The following is an 18,119-nucleotide window of genomic DNA, read 5'->3' as shown; positions in this document are numbered from 1 at the left end:
TAGTAGTTGTTCTGGCTTAAACAATAAACAGTATACAGAATTATTTAAAAAATGACACTATATGATAATAGATAATCTTTCTCAAACCCATCAATCGTATTTTTTTTGTTTAAAACTATGTAATTTGCAAGAGAAGGCTGTCCTTAATATTTGGAACTCCGAACATTATTTGGAAATGTTGAAAGCGAGCCAAGTAATGGTTTTAAAACCTGCCTTAGTCACTATTAGAAAATGAAAAACAAAAAAAAGAGGGTTATTCTAAATACATCAAGATAATTAATTCAACTAGCTTACATGTATCGTTCATCTCTTCTGAATGTACAAAGGCAATTTGTATGTGATATATTGCTAACTATAACTTTATTTGACTCTTTTGATTAAGCCTATTACTAACTATTCAAAACAGACTGCTAGACAGATATTTCGTTCTTCATTAGTGGCTTCTAGGCCCAAGATATCTCTTTCTAAATCTTTATTAATACCTGGCCTAAACTTATCAGTAAGATGGAGTTCTAATACACCAAATGCAGACAGCATAGACTCGAGCACTACGCAAGCCATGCAAGACATTCAAAGCAGTTTACCTTCTATGGATGAAATTGCTTCCACCGGCTCAACTATTCTAGATCAAACCTCAGGTATTATTGGAGAAGCATCATACCATTTAGGTTATTTGAACAGTATTGGTATGGCTAATAATTGGTGGAGGCCTACTGACCTTATTCAAAATTTATTGGAACTAACCCATGTATATACAGGTTTACCGTGGTGGGGAACAATTTGTACATTAACAATAGTTATTAGACTTTTATTAGTTCCTTTGTTCATTAAATCTTCCGATACTGTTGCAAGGAACTCCAGAATTAAACCGCAATTGGATATTATTGGTAAGAAAATGTCTTCGGCAACAGATCTCAGTCAAACTCAATTATATAATCTTGAAAGGAAACAATTATTAGCTAAACATGGTATCAAGAATAGATGGTTAATTGCACCAATGATTCAATTACCTATTGCATTGGGGTTCTTTGGGGCTCTTAGACATATGGCAAATTATCCAGTTGATGGGTTTACAAACCAAGGTATTTTATGGTTTACAGACTTAAGCCAGGCAGATCCGTTTTTAGGTCTACAAATAATAACTGCTGCAGTTTATATTTCGTTTACTAGAGCTGGTGGTGAAACAGGGGCTCAACAATTTAGCCCCGTAATGAAAAAGGTATTTACATTATTGCCACTTATATCTATTCCCGCAACCATGAAATTATCATCAGCAGTCGTGTTATATTTTGCTATTAATGGGTCAATTTCAGTTTTACAAACTTTCTTATTGAAAAATAAATGGGTAAGACATAAATTGAAAATTGCAGATGTTGTACATCATCCAGTTCCCCAAGATCAACAAAATAAGAGTATACTTCAAACAATGAAGGACAGCATGGCAAAAGGTGCTGAAAAATCAAAGAAAAGACGTGAAATGCAAGAACAGGAAAACAAAAATAAAGAAAGGGTTAAAAAATATAGGGAAAACTCTACTATTAAGATTGTAAGCAAGAAAAATTTTAATAAGAAAAATTCTATGTAATTATTATTATCAAAACTACAATCTCACTATAGAAATTAATACATAAATAGAAGTACACCTTGTAAATAGTCATCACTATGTAATTACCATCGTACTAATATTTATTCTTCATGGTAGGTCAAACGAAATTACAGTTAAAAATAAATATTTCTAACAAATAATATTTTGCGTCAAATTACTATCTATCAATATATGATTAAAAAAGGAATAAATAATATAGTATATATCAGAGAAAAGTTTAGTAGTAAATCTTATATAATAACAATAAACATCTTCTCTAAAAGAAATCTGATGGGTTTTTAATAAAGTCCTGTAAAAGTGTTTGAATTGCACCTAGAGTGGTACCCATAGACCCAGTAAAATCATCTTGATCAATAAAACTCATAGAAAATACAATCGCCAAATTAGAAGCATCCATCCTATTATTACTTACGTGTTGATGTACCTTGTTTAAGTGGCTTACAATACGCTTCAAAGTTTCATAATAACATTCTGGTAGTTTGTGCAATAAAGACGTCACCTCCATTCTAAATTCTTCATATGTAATCTTGCCGTTTCTTTTTCTAATAACACAATCAACAAACAGAACCAATTTTTCGTTCGTGAATAAGCTATCAGGTAATTCACGTAAATACATTTTAAAACAACCTGCGATTGCATTTATTTCGAACCAACGATCATCCTCTAAAGTAAATGAATTACTTAAGGCACCTTCTTCGTCAAATGCATTTTTTAATGCGTTAATGCTTCCTACAGAGCCTGGAATTCTATATAAACCTACTTCATCTAAACCACGCAGTTCAATCTCTTGAAGTAATTTAGTAATAATTGTAGGTGTAGTGACATTTTCTCTTTCACAAATATCTTCTAATGGAACACCGAATGTCTTATTGTGTGTCTTCCCCTTGTATTTTTTAGAATAAAATGAGTATCGTTTAGACGCCTTGATTAGTTTCAACCATTCGTCAATATCTTTTGGACTTGTTGCTTGTAAAACATATTCTGAGCCACTCTGCATAATAATCTTAAAAGCAAAACAATATGCTGATGCGTTCTTGTAATTAATAATAGGCAGAATATTTTTAATTTCAAACGTTTTTATCACATAAACTGGTCTAGAATCTGAAAAATCAGAATAATTGACAACAGGTAACGACGATGATGGGATTGATCCATTACTTCTCAGATCCTGACTAACAATACTATCCAACGCGTTTGATGACGTGGATGAGGAAAATCCACTGATTGAAAATGGGCGCTTAAACAGACCGCCAAGTTTTTTACCCATACCCGAGTGATTAGAGTTAGATGTAACAGTCGAATTTCTACTGCTGTTAGACACTACAGACCCCCTCTTGCCTCTTGGTGGCTGTTGAAGAGTAGTATTAGATGACACAATATTGTTGGATTGATCGTTTAATAACTGTATGCTTGGAATCATAACCGAATTTCTATTTTTTTTGCGTCGAGCCTTTTGAGAAGTAACTATCTTATTTTGCTCTTGTTCCTGAGAAACCAAAAGTTCAAATTTTTTTTCTTCGAAACCAATCTTAGCCACTTCTTTGGCGATTAAGTCCTCAAATAAATTGCAGTATTCATAGTCCATGATTTTTGCTTCTGCAGCTGCAACTGCTCTAGTTTTATTTCTAAATATTTCATCATTATCTTCAAATGTATAATTTAAAATTATACCAAAATTATTCTCAGAGCCAGCAGAAGAATCTTTAGTACTTTGACTAAATGTTTCTGGTATTAGAGCTAACACATTTTGCACTAAATTATTCACAAAACGTCTCTTATCGAAATTAATTAATCTACTATTTGTGGTAGCCATATTTGGAACAAATAATGAAATTTCTAATAAACGAGAAATAAACCAACCTGGACAAGGAGAAAGATTGTTAGACGAACTAATAGATAATTCGTCATTTGCAATAAATGTACGGATATGACTATCATCAATTCCGTCTAAAATATTAGTAATGGATTGTAAAATAGTATTATGTGTAGATAATTTTGAATGCGCTACTTTCCAGGTTTGTTCATGAAATCGTGATTCCACTGTTAGAATAGAATTACAGATTGCAGTTTCAATAAATGAAGGTACGTGGGGTGAGGTTATATGAGAATAGTCACCATTTGGTTCCTGGAATAAATTTAGGCTTGAATTTTTCCATCTAACATAATTTAAAATTTGCAATAAAATTGTGCAAACCTCTACCCTTTCTTCAAAAGATTTTTCAAGATGTCCTACCTGAAGGGTTAATAATGAGGTCAGAGATATATGGATATGAATCAATCTTTGAATGGAACGAGGAATAGTCGAGAAAAATTGAATTTCCTTACTATTGTCTTTTGAAATAACCTTAGTTATCCAAGTAAATATGTTACTAATTTGTAGTGTGTTATACCTTAATGGGCCGCTAACTGACATGTTTATAGCGTTTTTATCAGAATGTGGATAGAACAATGAGATTAATGATTCATTAGAAAATAATTCAAGCTGCTGAAAGAACGTAAACCATTCATTAGATGTTATTAAATTATAGCTATCAGTAACTAAAGAATCCAATTTGTATGTCCATGCCAAAATTTTTTCATATTTATCAAATGTCAAGGTGTTAAATTCTGTTATCAGATCATCAGTAATGCCTATGTTTTCTGGAGAAAGACAAAATTCTAGACAATTGATTGATCCCCAGATCTTAGATAAGTCCTGTAATTTGGTTTGTGAATGAGATGGGCCGATAGGTCTGTAAATCTGTTTCTGGAAGTAGTACTTGATGTCAGTTACTAAATTTTTCATTCTTTCAACAAAGCTGTCAAGCTCTTGTGTAACGGGCTGGTCACTAGATTTGCTGCTCTCAATATATTTAGGCCATTCGACAGATATCTCTTCATCCATAATTTTTAATGCATCCATAAATATATCGTTGCAAACCATATCATCTGTAAAATCTTCGTAATGATTTTTAACTAATACAAGTATTGAATCCAAAACACCAATTTGAATCATCGCTACATAACTGTAGTTAATAACCATTTCCTCTGTAACCTTCACTTCCCAGTTAGGAAATGCATTGTCAGATAAAGAAAGCGTATCATTAGAGTCAAATGACAACGATATCGAAACTGAACAATTCTTGGCCTTTAGATATCTCTTCATTAGCATTTCTAAAGCAGTTTTTGTTGTTGTGAAACTCTTATAAGTATTAAAAAATGTTTCAGTGAAGATTTCTGTGTTCATAACCAGCTTAACAAAAGCATAATCGAGTAATCCAACACTAGAATTGATAGTATCATCTGGTGATTCAGAATGTGCAGCATTCCTTATTTTCTGATGATAATAGTACTTTTCTAAATCCTTTGTTTCAACCAACTTAGAGAAAAGACTTGTCTTGAAAACAAGTAGATCGATAACTTTATTTAAGGAAGATGCCTTTAAGACTACATTCACTATTGAATCGTCAAATGAGTCAGCCATTGATCCAATATTTTTGAATAAATCCATACTTTCAATATTCTTACTATATCTGACAGGAGTTGCTTGAGAATCTCTAAGTGTAGGTGTCCTATTTTGTAGTGACAATTGGGAGAGTCTTTTGGGTGTTTCAATTACCATACTTGCATGCCTTGACTTTGTGCTTTCAGTCTCAAATGCAGACTTAAATATTAAATCATCATGAACGTGAAATAAATCCATATCGATATTGAAGACATCTCTAATAGTTCGCATTAAAACTTGCTTATTCGATTGTAGATTAGCCATTTCTTTTGTTATTGGATCATCAATTCCTTCAATACCCGTTATTTGATTGTAACTTTGTTCACTCATCGATAAATTGGCTGAAGCCTGACTCGAAGAGACAGATAAATCTGTTGTGCTATTATTACTCGATGTTAAGTGGAGGTTTGAATTAGAAAAATTATTTGTAGATGATGCTTTAGATAACCCAAATGAATTTAAGTGATCAGTCGTGGAAACAGTTCGAGATAAACGAGCAGCTGATCTTGGCGGTGGGACATATTGACTGCTTGAAGTCGAGAAAGCACTATGAGTTGGAGAATTCATACTAGAATTCGAGGCTAATGGTATTGGACAAGACCCGGCAGCTCCCACTAATAAATCTTTGGCGAATAGTGTGTAATTAGGGAGTAAATCATTAAATAAAATAGGTAAGTAGTTACCCGTCAGTAATGAACTTCGCTGGGAGCCAATATTAGAATATATTTCTTGATTAACAAATGATGGCTCAAACTTTTTACTTAATTCCATGATATTTTCAATGTTGGTAGGTGGTTCCTGTAAGTGATACTTCCAAAGTTGATATAGTGGACTTAGCATAATGTCTTTTCCTGAGGTGTGAGATTCCGTAGTTTCTAATGATGCGGCCGATACATTATTTGAATCATTCGTATGAGTTCGATCTAAACGCTGCTGCCACTTTTGGAATGCATTTTTTGTCCTATTAATCTTCTTATCAAGGTATTTAAATTTACTTGATTTAGATAAATCATCTGCATGAATAATCAAATCACCAAAATATGATATAACGTTTTCTCTAATTTTAGGGTCGTCTAAGTTGGGTGGTGCTAGAATAAAAACACTATGTATTGGAGTAAATGACATAGCTCTTCTATTTAATTGACTAATGGTTGGAGTCCAATCATTGTATATTATTTTCAAAGATTCTTCTGGAACATGTTCCCAGGTAGATTTTAATCGTAAAATTGGAATCGAACAAATAATTGTAGCAATTGATAACCAACCCACCATATCACCTATATGTTCAAACTTACAACCAATTTGGATCCATTTATTTAATAATTTAGCTCTCAATTTCGAAGATAATGTTTTAGATTCATCCTTGGGAAATATATGTAAAATTAATAGTCTCCCCAAAAAATGAATATTTTTTTCATTATTAAAGACTAAAGGATTCAAATCATGCAATGAGCGATTGACGTACTTACAATCATACAGTAAAGAGTAATCTGTTTTTGGAGACCAGACTTTATCAAACTTAATATTAATCTGATGAAGTTCATCTGTGAATTTAGTAATGTCTAATTTTAAAAATTTTTCAGCATCTAATACAATACTTAAAATATCATTATTAATAGGCACTGAGGGATTATTAAATGAGGTTAAGTTTGTTAATTTTGTATGCGCTTTTGCCAGGGTTGTTTTTATAAATTTTGCCTTTTCTTGGCTATGCAAAGAAATTGCATCAACTAATGATAGAATGAGAGTGTATATGCTCTTATCCAAGACGAAGCTTGGAAACCGATCAACGATTGTTTGAATTAGTAAAATTAATCTTTCAGTCATTTGATTATCTTCATCTTGAGTAATATGTACAAATTGAGTAGAATCTGAAGATAATTTTGTTTCTTTTTGTGTAAATGTTAAACAATATTGAATGAATATGTTTAATATTTTTTCTATTTCATCTAATAATGGTAATACTAATATTAAATTAATTATTGATGTTCTTTTAGTTTCCTTTTCATTATTTGAATCCTTTTCGTGTAAAAATAGTACAGAATGACATAAACTCTCTGGCGTACCGCCAATAATTTTTAATGTAGAGCTTTCTTCTAATATTAATCCCGGATGTGGAAATAGTATTTTTAAATAAGATAACTCAACTGTCTTTTTCCTTTTAGAATTTGAATAAATAGTGCGGGATTGATGATTCGAGTCTTTCAATGTTGGAGACGCATGATGACTACTAAACGAGGTTGATGCACTATGAGAAATATTGGAATCTTCAGATGAAGTAGTAGATTTTGATTTTAAAGTAGGGTCAAAGAATTTCACTGAATTGTTTAGACCACTTCTATATAAAGAAAGTATTGGCCCCTTTAATTGAGCTTTATAAAGTCTATATTCTGGGACCATAATCTGAGTACCTTCTGATTGATTATTAGAAGGCTGTCTAGGTGCTGAAATTGAATCTTTGCTTGAGCCATTTGAAAAATTAAACATGGAATTATCTCTATTTGGATTTGTTGAACCCTTATTTGAGTTTTTACTTACATCATTAGAAGATGCAGATGAATATAATGAGTTTGAGCTTGCTTTAGTGGTTAGGTTATGATGCTTATGAGTTGAATGATTATGAGTATTATTTTTGTTGTGAGTATTATTACTATTATTAGAACCATGATTACTATTACTATTATCTGAATGCTTATTTGCTGTTGCTGTTGCTGTTGCTGTTGCTGTTGCTGTTGCCGTTGCCGTTGCCGTTGCTGTCGCTGTTGTTGATTCGCTATGCATTACCATTATTTCGCCATGTGATTTATTTAACCAACCTATTTTGAAAGTTGTTGTATCATAATTCTCAGAATTCAAAGTAATAAGGGTGGTTGAAGAGTTTGATTTATCATGGCTTTGTTGTGTTTTATGAATACTATTATTACTATTATTATTATTTCCAGTTCTATGATTGTTAGGAGAAATGTGATGTAAATTATGTACTGATTCTTTGTGAGATTTTTCCACATTGCTGGTGCTGGCACTAGTTGGCAATTTGCCTTGGGCATCCTTAAAATTTTGTAACGAGGGAGAGTGTATTGGAGTTAAATTGCTATGCAAGGATGGAGTTGATGCAGAATACCGTTTTATTATTTCAGGATTGTTAGTAGAAATATTATTTCCTGTAGATGAAGTCAGGGGTCCGTTTGATGTAGATGATAAATCAACAGCAGATGAGTGTCCAGATCCCGATAGTTTCCCAATCTTACTGGCTATCTTTTCATTCTTTTGCTTGTTAGGTGTAGGATGAGATATAACAGTTTTCCTTCGACCTGGAGCAGGTGATGACTTAGTACTATGTGGAATATGGACGCTATGTGAACTAGAGCTTGATGGCATCGGTGATCCAGTCGCACCAGCTGATTCTGATTTCACAGAGTTAGAACTCGATTTCTTATTTCTAGATGAACTAAAGAATGATCTCATGACAAATATACTCTAGAGAAAAATGACAATCGACTCCTGTCTTAATAATCTTGTATTAATAGCAAAGATAGAGTAATGATCTGAAAATTTAAAGAAAGTCTGAAAAATAAGCTAAACAGGGAAACGCTATTCAGGCTTCGAGATGAGCTGCTCTATGTAATGAACTAGTTCCTTCACAGAGTCTAATCGCTTGCTTTGTTTACCCTGGGAGATTATTGCAATTTTGCTCACGATCAGATCCAAATGATCTTGTTAATTTTGCAAAATGACAAACACCTTTTATGGTTTTCCTCTATCTGTTTGGGGTAAAACTGATTTCCAGAAATCGCGCCTACTTTGCACGTGAAAACTTGGCCTACGGTTCATATGGAAAATATTTATTTTAGGTATCAATTACTGGCCATAAAGGCTCCAGCACAATGAATGACGTGTACTAAGCTATAAAACTACGTAGGAATATATTTACGGAGTGTTACTGAGACAGTTACTTGGCTTTCCAAAGACTCCAGAGAGGCTGTAAAATATATACAATAGAGTGTTTCTATTTATATCTCATGGTCTTGCAAGGACTAATGAGACGCTTTTCAACATGCCTAGGGTCTCAAAATATGAACAGATAGGTCAATGGAATATGTAGAAGGTTGTAGAAGTATATTGTGCAACAACGAGCTGAATAATCTGCATTTTTAATGATATTGAAAAAAAAATAAAAAACAAAAACAAAAACAAAAAATAAAACAATACAACAATGGAAGGCAACGTTTGTAAAACTGTAAAACTATTGATTTTCTTCATCGTCTAATGGATCATAGATATTTTGAGATAGCATCCTGTTCAATTCTCCTTTGATGAACTCTACTTTGGAAGGGTCCACCAACAGATGAGTGTCGTCCAGTTCCTCCAAAATGATATCATGTCTGCTCCTGTCGATCTGGACAATTAATGCCTTGATAGATGGATCACACTTCAGCAATGCTCCTCTACGTGCTCTAGCCATGTCTGCTGAATGGATAGTTGGTTTCTTAGTGATGTATTCCTTTCCCAATTGTATCTCATATATATGTAAAGTTTAAATAAATTTCAACTGGAATAAACCCGAGAATGTTTTATACTTTTCTGTTAAGAAAAATTAGCCCTAAACGTATATAGGTATCCAATTTTAATAAGCATTTTAAAAAAAGAAAAAAAAGGAAATAAACCAATAGTATATTGATGGAGAAGCCGCTAATCATACTTTTATTTATTTATTTATTTTTAATTAAAGCATATTAATATTCCAAATATTGCTTATATTCTATTTCCCGTTTTTTGTCGTTTCAGACTGCCATTATATACTAACATTCTCATATACTTCCTAATCGAGTATACTTTTACATTAATAGGGATACAAACATAGATTATTTTAATCATTCATTGTTCTATATTTTGTATTGCCAAACTAATTACTATTTTTTTAATTGTCTTCTTATTATTAAAAGATAAATAATGAAACCTAAAAATTATACTTCACCTCAAAAAGTCAAATTAAACAAAGATCCTAAACTATTGGATATAAATGAGGAAAATGAGGTTAAAGATTTTGATAGAAAACAACAAGATAAAATATCTGAGGAGAAACATTTAGCAAACACCCAATATAAAAAAAACCCAGTCATACAGACTGATAGAATACCGAGTAGTCCAACACATTCTGTAATTAGTAGTAACAAAGATATTAAAAAATATATTTATGATAATAATGATAATACATCTCCACAATTGGTTCAACCTACTATGAATAGAGACCAATCGTTAGATAAAGATAATGTAGTTGTAGAAAGTCCCACTAAACACAAGATAAATTGTGATACTGAAGAGCAAGCAGTCGAAGAAGAAGAAGATGCTATTGAAGAAGAGAATACAGCAAAAAATTTTGAGCAAGACTCTGAGGAAGATTCAGAAGAAGATGATACTGACGAAAGTTCAGAAGATGAAGCAGACTCAAACTCAGAAGATGGTGATGATGATGATGATGATGATGATGAAGAAGAAGAAGAAGAAGAGGAGGAGGAAGAGGAAGACCAACCTCCACTTCTGCATTACTCTAGAATAAAATCTTTTCCTAAAAGTTTATTCTCTGCAAGGGATTCAATATCTGCATGCTATTTTCATTCAAAATTTTTTGCATATGGTACCCATTCAGGTGTCTTATACATCGTAGAGCCAACCACTGAAAAATTTACACCCATCTTAACTTTAAAATGCCATCGTTCATCCATTCTTTGCATTACAACCGATTCAACTGGCTCTTATTTTGCAACTGCGTCAATTGATGGTACTATTGTAATTGGGTCTATTTTCGAAAGAAGGGAGAATGACACAATTGCATATGACTTTAAAAGACCTTTAAATTCTGTAGTATTATCCACAGACTATAAAACTACAAGGATATTTATGTCTGGAGGGAATGCCGGCAATGTTGTGATGTCAACTAAAAACTGGTTGGGTAACAGATTAGATATTAACTTAAATAAAACCCAAGCTGGACCAATTTTAGGTATTTATATGTTACATGATGTATTATTTTGGATGAATGATTTAGGAATTACTTTCGTTGACATCCATACAAAAAAAGTATTATTAACCACAAAATTCCCTGAAGATCATTATATTAGACCAGACTTATATAAACCTTATGTGTGCTTCCCAGAAAATGACAGAATAATAATTTCGTGGTCATCTTATATTTGGTTCTTTAAGCTTTCAATTTTTGGAACTGATTCAAGCCCTGGAGGTAACACTCATTTAATGAATTCTCTATTATCATCTGCTGCATCAACCTTAAAATCATCAGTATCTGATAAAAAGATAGAGCAGGAAAATTTTTTGAAATGTGATTTTCTAATAAATTCAATTTCATCTTTTAAAGATGATCAATTGCTAATGCTAGCATTTCCCTTACCTTCAGAAGACCTAAAGAAGAGTACCCCTCCACCAGAGCTAAAAATTATAGAATCTATAACTGGAGAAGAAATATATACCGATCAAATTATATCCAAAAACTTTCAAAATTTAACAATTAATGACTACCATCTTGGGAGAGTGGCGTCTGAAACAAATTCAAATTTTATATTTATATCACCAAATGATTCAATTTTAATTGAAGAATTATCTTTAAAAAATCATTATGATTGGTATATTGAACGATCAAAGTTTGATAGGGCTTGGAAAATTGGTAAGTACGTTGTCGATGATCGTCAACGGTTGCAAGTTGGATTACAATATATTCAACAATTAACTGAACAAGAATACTGGCTAAATTTACCCAATACTATATTGGATGTATTTCGAGAAGCTAATATTGATGATGACAATATTGAATCTGAGTACAAAAACTTTGTGATAAGTTCTTGGGAAACTGTCATTTTAGATATTTTGAACAGGGACAAAATCGATATAATAATAAATTCAGTTCCTGAATCTCCTCAACTAAGCTCATACGTTTATGACTCATTACTAGAGCATTATCTAAATACAAGAAATACGAAGATTTTCCATGAATTAATACACAAATGGGCTACAGATATTTTTACAACGGCAAAAATTGAGGATCTACTGGAAGAGATAATTAGTACTAAATCTGATTATCAAAAAGACTTTTCTGATGAGCTGATATATTTATATTTAAAACAGAAAAAGTTTTTGAAAGCTATTCCTCATATGATTCGATTAAAATATCCAGAAGCGTTAACTCTTTTATATGAACAAAATTTATTTGTGCAATTTAGTAATTATTTTCTAGACATTATTTTAATCCCTATCAGCTCGAAAAATATTCAATTACAAGATCTTGAGAGATTCTCCTTAGAAAAAATTCAGCAAATTTTTAAACCTTCTATTTCATTATTAGTTCAAAATTGTAGATCGATTCCATTAAACATAATAATTAACTACTTGTCTGAACCAAAAGAATTAAAAGTTATTTTATTTCTATTTCTTAAAGAGGTATCAGAATCCGAACCTTTACTGACAGCCCCATTTGAAGATGATATTTTAGAATTATATGCACGCTATGAGAGAGATGCTTTATTGGGATTACTTAAAAATAAATCTAGCTATGATATAGAAAAGGCAATTAAACTTTGTACCGCAAACCCAGGTAATTATTCTGAGTTAATATATCTATGGGGTAGAATTGGGGAAACAAAAAAAGCTCTCTCTTTAATTATTGACAAATTAAATGATCCAGAACTTGCTATTGGATTCGTGAAACAATGGGGTGACCCTTCCCTTTGGGAATTTATGATAAGTTACAGTATGGATAAACCAAAATTTGTTCATGCCCTTTTAAATTTCCCTGATGAATCAGGGAAGACATATTTAGAAGTCATAAAAGAAATACCTAATAACATGGAACTAGATGATTTACAACCTACGTTGCTGCGTATTGAAAAGGAAAATTCAGTTAGCCTAAAAGTAAATAATAATATATTCAAAATTGTCAACGATGATACATCTGAATATGCTAACGAATTTCTAAAGATACGTAATATGGGAAAACTATTTGATATTACAAATGAAGATCAAGTTTAAAATTATTCTTCACGATACTGAATTTATCAAGATTTTTAATATTCATTAGTAACCGCAGAGTATAGCTGCCTCACATGTCTTTTCTCTAAAATAGAAAATTCGGAAAATTCTCAAAATTTATAGCTTAATTTATTTAATCATGTAAGCTCATCGCCACCAAAAAAAAAAAAAGTATTTATAGAAATATAACAAAACTCGAAAGCCTTTTTTCAATCATGTTTTTATATTTTACTTTACACTTTCACTTGAAGAAAAATCTATAACAGAATTTTACCATGTCTTTATTTCAAGTCGAAGGTTGGAATTTAAAAACTGATAAAGTTGCCTATGGCAATGCAAACCAAAAGAAAACTAAAACTAAAACTAAAACTAAAACTAAAGCAAAAAAATCTGCAAAACATTCAAATGAATCAAAACAAATCGACGATGCTCAGAAGCACAACGAAAATACAGAAGAAGTCTTCGAAGAAGCTATAACTAATAATGATGCAGAAAATGATGCTACCGAAAAGAAATCTAAAAAACGTAAGAGAAAGCATAATGATAAGGATATCAAAGAGGAGCCAGAACAAAAGCAATCGCATGTTGAAATGCCAGCCAAAAAATTAACTCCATTACAACAAAAAATGATGGCAAAATTATCTGGATCTAGATTTAGATGGATTAACGAGCAATTATACACCATCCCTTCTAAGGAGGCATTAAAACTTGTTACTGACCAGCCTCAGATTTTTGATGAGTATCATGATGGGTTTAGATCACAGGTCCAGACATGGCCAGAAAATCCAGTTAACGTCTTTGTTGAACAAATACGTGCCAGATCCAAGAGACCTGTTAATGCACCAGGTGGTTTACGTGGTTTAAAAGATAAAACTATCGTAATTGCCGATATGGGATGTGGTGAAGCTCAGTTGGCACTTGATGTTAATAAATTCTTTAAAAGCTACAATAAATCGGCTAAAAAAAACCACCTAAAGAAACATATCGTTCATAGTTTTGATTTAAAGAAAGCTAACGAAAGAATTACTGTTGCGGATATTAAAAACGTTCCTCTAGAAGATAATTCTTGTTCAATTGTAGTTTTTTGTTTAGCATTAATGGGTACTAACTTTTTAGATTTTATTAAGGAAGCATACAGAATCTTAGCACCAGATGGTGAATTATGGATTTCCGAAATTAAATCCAGATTTGCAGATGGCAAAGGTGATGAATTTGTGAATGCATTGAAATTATTAGGGTTTTTCCATAAAACAACCGATGATAGTAATAAAATGTTTACTAGATTTGAATTTTTTAAACCTTCTGAAGATATTATTGCTGAAAGAAGAGCCAAATTAGAAAGAAGACAGAAATTCATAGAGGTCGAAACTGAAAAAGAAGAATTAGAAACAAAGAGACAAAAGATTGCTGAAGGTAAATGGTTATTAAAACCGTGCATCTATAAGAGAAGATAGGCAATTTTATTTACTAGTTATCTGGATTTTAATTCAATTAATTATTTACAAGAACTTTTCTTGATAGATCAACTTTCACCATTAACTATGTATTTTACATTACAACTAAGTATTTTTATTTCTGTATATTATATTTAAAATGTTTCTTGTTTCTTTTTTTTGTTCACTGAATAATTAATGTATATATATATATATAGAGATGTATAAGTTGAAAACCAGGTGTGTTTACACAGATGTACAGAAAACTAATTCAATTTCTATTAGAACTATTGAAAAACCCTTGTATTCTTACCAAGTTTGACAAATTACCAAAGCTTGATAAATCAGGTAATTGGAACCAGGAGTTGCTTGATGATGCATTTTCATTTGGATCCCATTTATCACAGCAACGGAATCCGTATGCGTTCCAACCTGTTAACCCAACACCAACCAGCACAACAATTAGATAAAACAGTTTCAATCTTAAAACGCAAAAAATTGCAAAAACTACCCAAACTACAGGAGTTAGATATAGTGACCACCAAAACAGCTTTGAATCAATTGCATTAACCGGTGGTCCTGGCCCATATTGTTTATATGATTCAAAAGTAAATGATGTAGCTTTTTGGCCTGTAGAATCATACCACCAGCGTAATTGGACTAGCTTTCTACCACTGATATTCTTTGTTAAGTAAAAATCAATGGCAAATAATATGACTAATGTAATAAATTGAGCTGTAAAACCCAAAAAGAGAGAACCTAATATATAAAATACAATAGGAGCCGCCTTTGCTGAAAGATGAATAGCCAGTAGAATTGGATGTGACGACTTCAGGATAGTATTGTAAAAATTTTGAATACTCTCCATGTTATTAATATTGTTGGCAATTTACCTTATATGATATACTTTATTTTATTTTTTAAGGTCCAGTTTTCATATTTTTTGTCAAAACTATATATATCTAACCACTCTTAAAAGAATGCCGCTTTTTTAATTTCCTCCCTCAGTTTTTAAAGCCATTCGCCTTTAATAGAAAATTGTGTTTAAAAACCCAGCACAACCAATAAAGATTATGCTACTGTATAAACTCTTAAAATCTCTTAACTGAAAATTAAACTTTGTTATGTTACAATTTAGGTTTTATTTTAATTTTGTTAAAAAAATTCCATCTTGATATTTGGGTATCTCATGTATATTTTTCTATCTTTAAAATACCCTAATTGATAAAAAAAATTACGATTTATTATTTGGAGAAATATAGCTATCCCTCGTTTATAGTTGCTCTTTAAATTACATTGTTGTACTTTGTGAGAAGGGACTAATAGTTTTTCTATTCAATATAGCTGGCTTTTTTTTTGTTTTTGTTTTTTTAATATATATATTACTCTTAAATTTCAAGAAGGATAGGAATTCTAAGGGCGTAATGGTCGAATGACCGTAAATATGTTTTATTTTTTATCATGTTATATATTAGTTTTACTATTGCATACAAATTTTTGGTAGTTTATGTTAATTTTTTACTCAAGCATAACTACTTTATTAAAATTGTTCCAATTATTTAAGTAATCAACTTCGATTTGGTATAAATTATGGATAAGTTCTTGTGTAAGAAACATGTCATTTAATTATTTTTGTGGGGATTGTCTTTAGGAGAATCTTGGTAGTTAGTAACATACTATTGTATATTATACATGGCTTATCTATAATTGTACTTGTAATTAACAGATTATGTGAATATTATGCTTTGCCATATATAAATAAGCTAAAGCTCTCCTCTAATCAAGAATATAATAGAAATATTAAAAAAGTTCTATAATAAGTGTCAAATTGATGGTAATAAATTATAGTTGGGTTCGATACCTGTTTGGAATCCTGTATTGATACATATTATATTAGCTTTGAAATTTAACTACTTAATCTTTCCATAAATTATAACAAAAAAGAAAGTATTATTAGTGGCAAGGCTGTTATTGGTAGGACTTAGCAGAACATCAGTTAATATTGGTCATATTATGTAATTTTTACTATTTTGACCTCAATATATAAAATTTTCTTCCATGGTATGTATACAAGTATTCGGTAAGCATTCCTACTACAGTAAGAAATTTATTGAAGGCTTACCTTTATTCTATACTAAAATATATTTCTAATCTCGGGTGTACGGATACTAGTCTCGTAGTTTATTCTGAGGAGTTATTGGTACGGTATCTAGGATAAAATATATCAAATACGTGTCCATTAATTTAAAAATTTATCAGAAACATATATCACCAATTCTACCATCCACTCTACTGGGATTCAAGAGAGTTAGACATTGTTATACAGTGTTTAAGATGTAAAGACGATTACTTTAATTAGAAATATATAGTAAATACTATAACTAAAATGAATATATTTTTTAAATAGTGTTTTTCGATATAAACAGAAAAACACATTTTAAACAATATGTCACGTGATAAAAAGTCTTTTACCACTTAATAGAAAATGATATAATCATATTCCAGCACACTCTTGTGACATATTTAGTTAAGCAATATTAGAGCAGATACACCATGCTTAGGTATTTTATTCCATAAAATGTACAAGAATATTGGTCCAAATATCCTTCTCGAAGAATACGGTGATCAATAAAACATTCTAGAATGTAAAAATCCGATATAGTGTAACTGTGGTAGATTCAGTTAGGACATGTGACCAAGGGCTTGTATGGTCACGTGTGCAGAAGCCAGACTTTGGAGCTTATACAGATGAATAAGTATGTAGCTTGAAAATGTGCACAGGAAGAATGTATTCCGAAAGAGGATAGCGTAATCTGTCATCGGGTCTTCTTAGATACAGGAGTATCTAAGAAGACAAGAGATCTGAGATAATCTACAGGTAGAGCCTGTAGATATCAGATACAAGTTAGAAGCAGGTTAACTTCTGAGTTAACTCTACAAGTGGGATGATAGGTAAATATTGAGGTACCGTACTACTATCATCGGCAGAGATTATGCGGTAGGCGTAGTCTATGGATTGGGACTGCAGTTACAATTCTGCTCGTCAAGAGTATCTTCCAGAACGCCGGTTCTGATGAGAACATTATTGTTATGTCCAGGAAGCTTGTGTCTGACGAGACATAGGTCTTATATAAGAGGAACGTTCTGTGAATATGGATATTCGGAAAGAGTATTCTGTTTAACGAAACAACCAAATTTTATATTAATTCCTGGCTGAATTCGAAAACCGGGTAACATATACATTCTATATAGCAAGAATTATAACTGACCGTAGAACAATCTACGACAAAATATTAAGACTGGCATTTTCAGTTTTACTAATTCAAAATTTTGCTAACAATTTATCACTCCAACCTGAAATATTCAGATATATAGTTGATATCCTTTCATAATTACTATTCCGATATAGTGTAACGGCTATCACATCACGCTTTCACCGTGGAGACCGGGGTTCGACTCCCCGTATCGGAGCATTTCAAGTTAATTTTTTTGAAATTTTTTACCATTGAGGTTGTGAGCCCTGGTTGTGTCACATATTATGGAATATCAATTTGGATCT

The 18,119-nt window shown here is 31.6% G+C and overlaps 6 protein-coding genes and 1 non-coding gene across 7 annotated transcripts; 4 read left to right on the top strand and 3 right to left on the bottom strand.

Moving 5' to 3' along the window:
• Nucleotides 1-294: 294 nt before the first annotated feature.
• On the top strand, nt 295-1,585 carry OXA1 (membrane insertase OXA1; the record flags this gene model as incomplete). Its single annotated transcript, XM_004178504.1, has 2 exons — nt 295-333; nt 407-1,585. 2 exons carry the CDS (start codon nt 295-297, stop codon nt 1,583-1,585), a joined length of 1,218 nt encoding a protein of 405 aa, XP_004178552.1.
• Nucleotides 1,586-1,862: 277 nt separating this feature from the next.
• Nucleotides 1,863-8,555, bottom strand: BEM2 (GTPase-activating protein BEM2; the record flags this gene model as incomplete). The annotated part of the gene is made up of 1 exon (XM_004178503.1): nt 1,863-8,555. The coding sequence occupies one exon, from the start codon at nt 8,553-8,555 to the stop codon at nt 1,863-1,865; it is 6,693 nt and encodes a 2,230-aa protein (XP_004178551.1).
• A 778-nt stretch (nt 8,556-9,333) lies between these two features.
• TFB5 (TFIIH complex subunit TFB5) lies at nt 9,334-9,552 on the bottom strand (the record flags this gene model as incomplete). The annotated part of the gene is made up of 1 exon (XM_004178502.1): nt 9,334-9,552. One exon carries the CDS (start codon nt 9,550-9,552, stop codon nt 9,334-9,336), a length of 219 nt encoding a protein of 72 aa, XP_004178550.1.
• Nucleotides 9,553-10,040: 488 nt separating this feature from the next.
• VPS41 (Vps41p) lies at nt 10,041-13,127 on the top strand (the record flags this gene model as incomplete). Its single annotated transcript, XM_004178501.1, has 1 exon — nt 10,041-13,127. One exon carries the CDS (start codon nt 10,041-10,043, stop codon nt 13,125-13,127), a length of 3,087 nt encoding a protein of 1,028 aa, XP_004178549.1.
• A 275-nt stretch (nt 13,128-13,402) lies between these two features.
• Nucleotides 13,403-14,581, top strand: RRP8 (25S rRNA (adenine645-N1)-methyltransferase; the record flags this gene model as incomplete). The annotated part of the gene is made up of 1 exon (XM_004178500.1): nt 13,403-14,581. The coding sequence occupies one exon, from the start codon at nt 13,403-13,405 to the stop codon at nt 14,579-14,581; it is 1,179 nt and encodes a 392-aa protein (XP_004178548.1).
• Nucleotides 14,582-14,831: 250 nt separating this feature from the next.
• Nucleotides 14,832-15,428, bottom strand: TVP23 (Tvp23p; the record flags this gene model as incomplete). Its single annotated transcript, XM_004178499.1, has 1 exon — nt 14,832-15,428. One exon carries the CDS (start codon nt 15,426-15,428, stop codon nt 14,832-14,834), a length of 597 nt encoding a protein of 198 aa, XP_004178547.1.
• A 2,531-nt stretch (nt 15,429-17,959) lies between these two features.
• On the top strand, nt 17,960-18,031 carry TBLA0Btrna12E. The gene has a single exon. It is a non-coding gene; the product is annotated as a tRNA-Glu (tRNA).
• Nucleotides 18,032-18,119: the final 88 nt, after the last annotated feature.

This window comes from Henningerozyma blattae, chromosome 2, assembly GCF_000315915.1.
Source record: "Henningerozyma blattae CBS 6284 chromosome 2, complete genome".
Taxonomy (NCBI): domain Eukaryota; kingdom Fungi; phylum Ascomycota; class Saccharomycetes; order Saccharomycetales; family Saccharomycetaceae; genus Henningerozyma; species Henningerozyma blattae.
The sequence above is the reverse complement of the archived record's forward strand: the minus strand, read 5'-3'. Positions and strand labels throughout refer to the sequence as shown.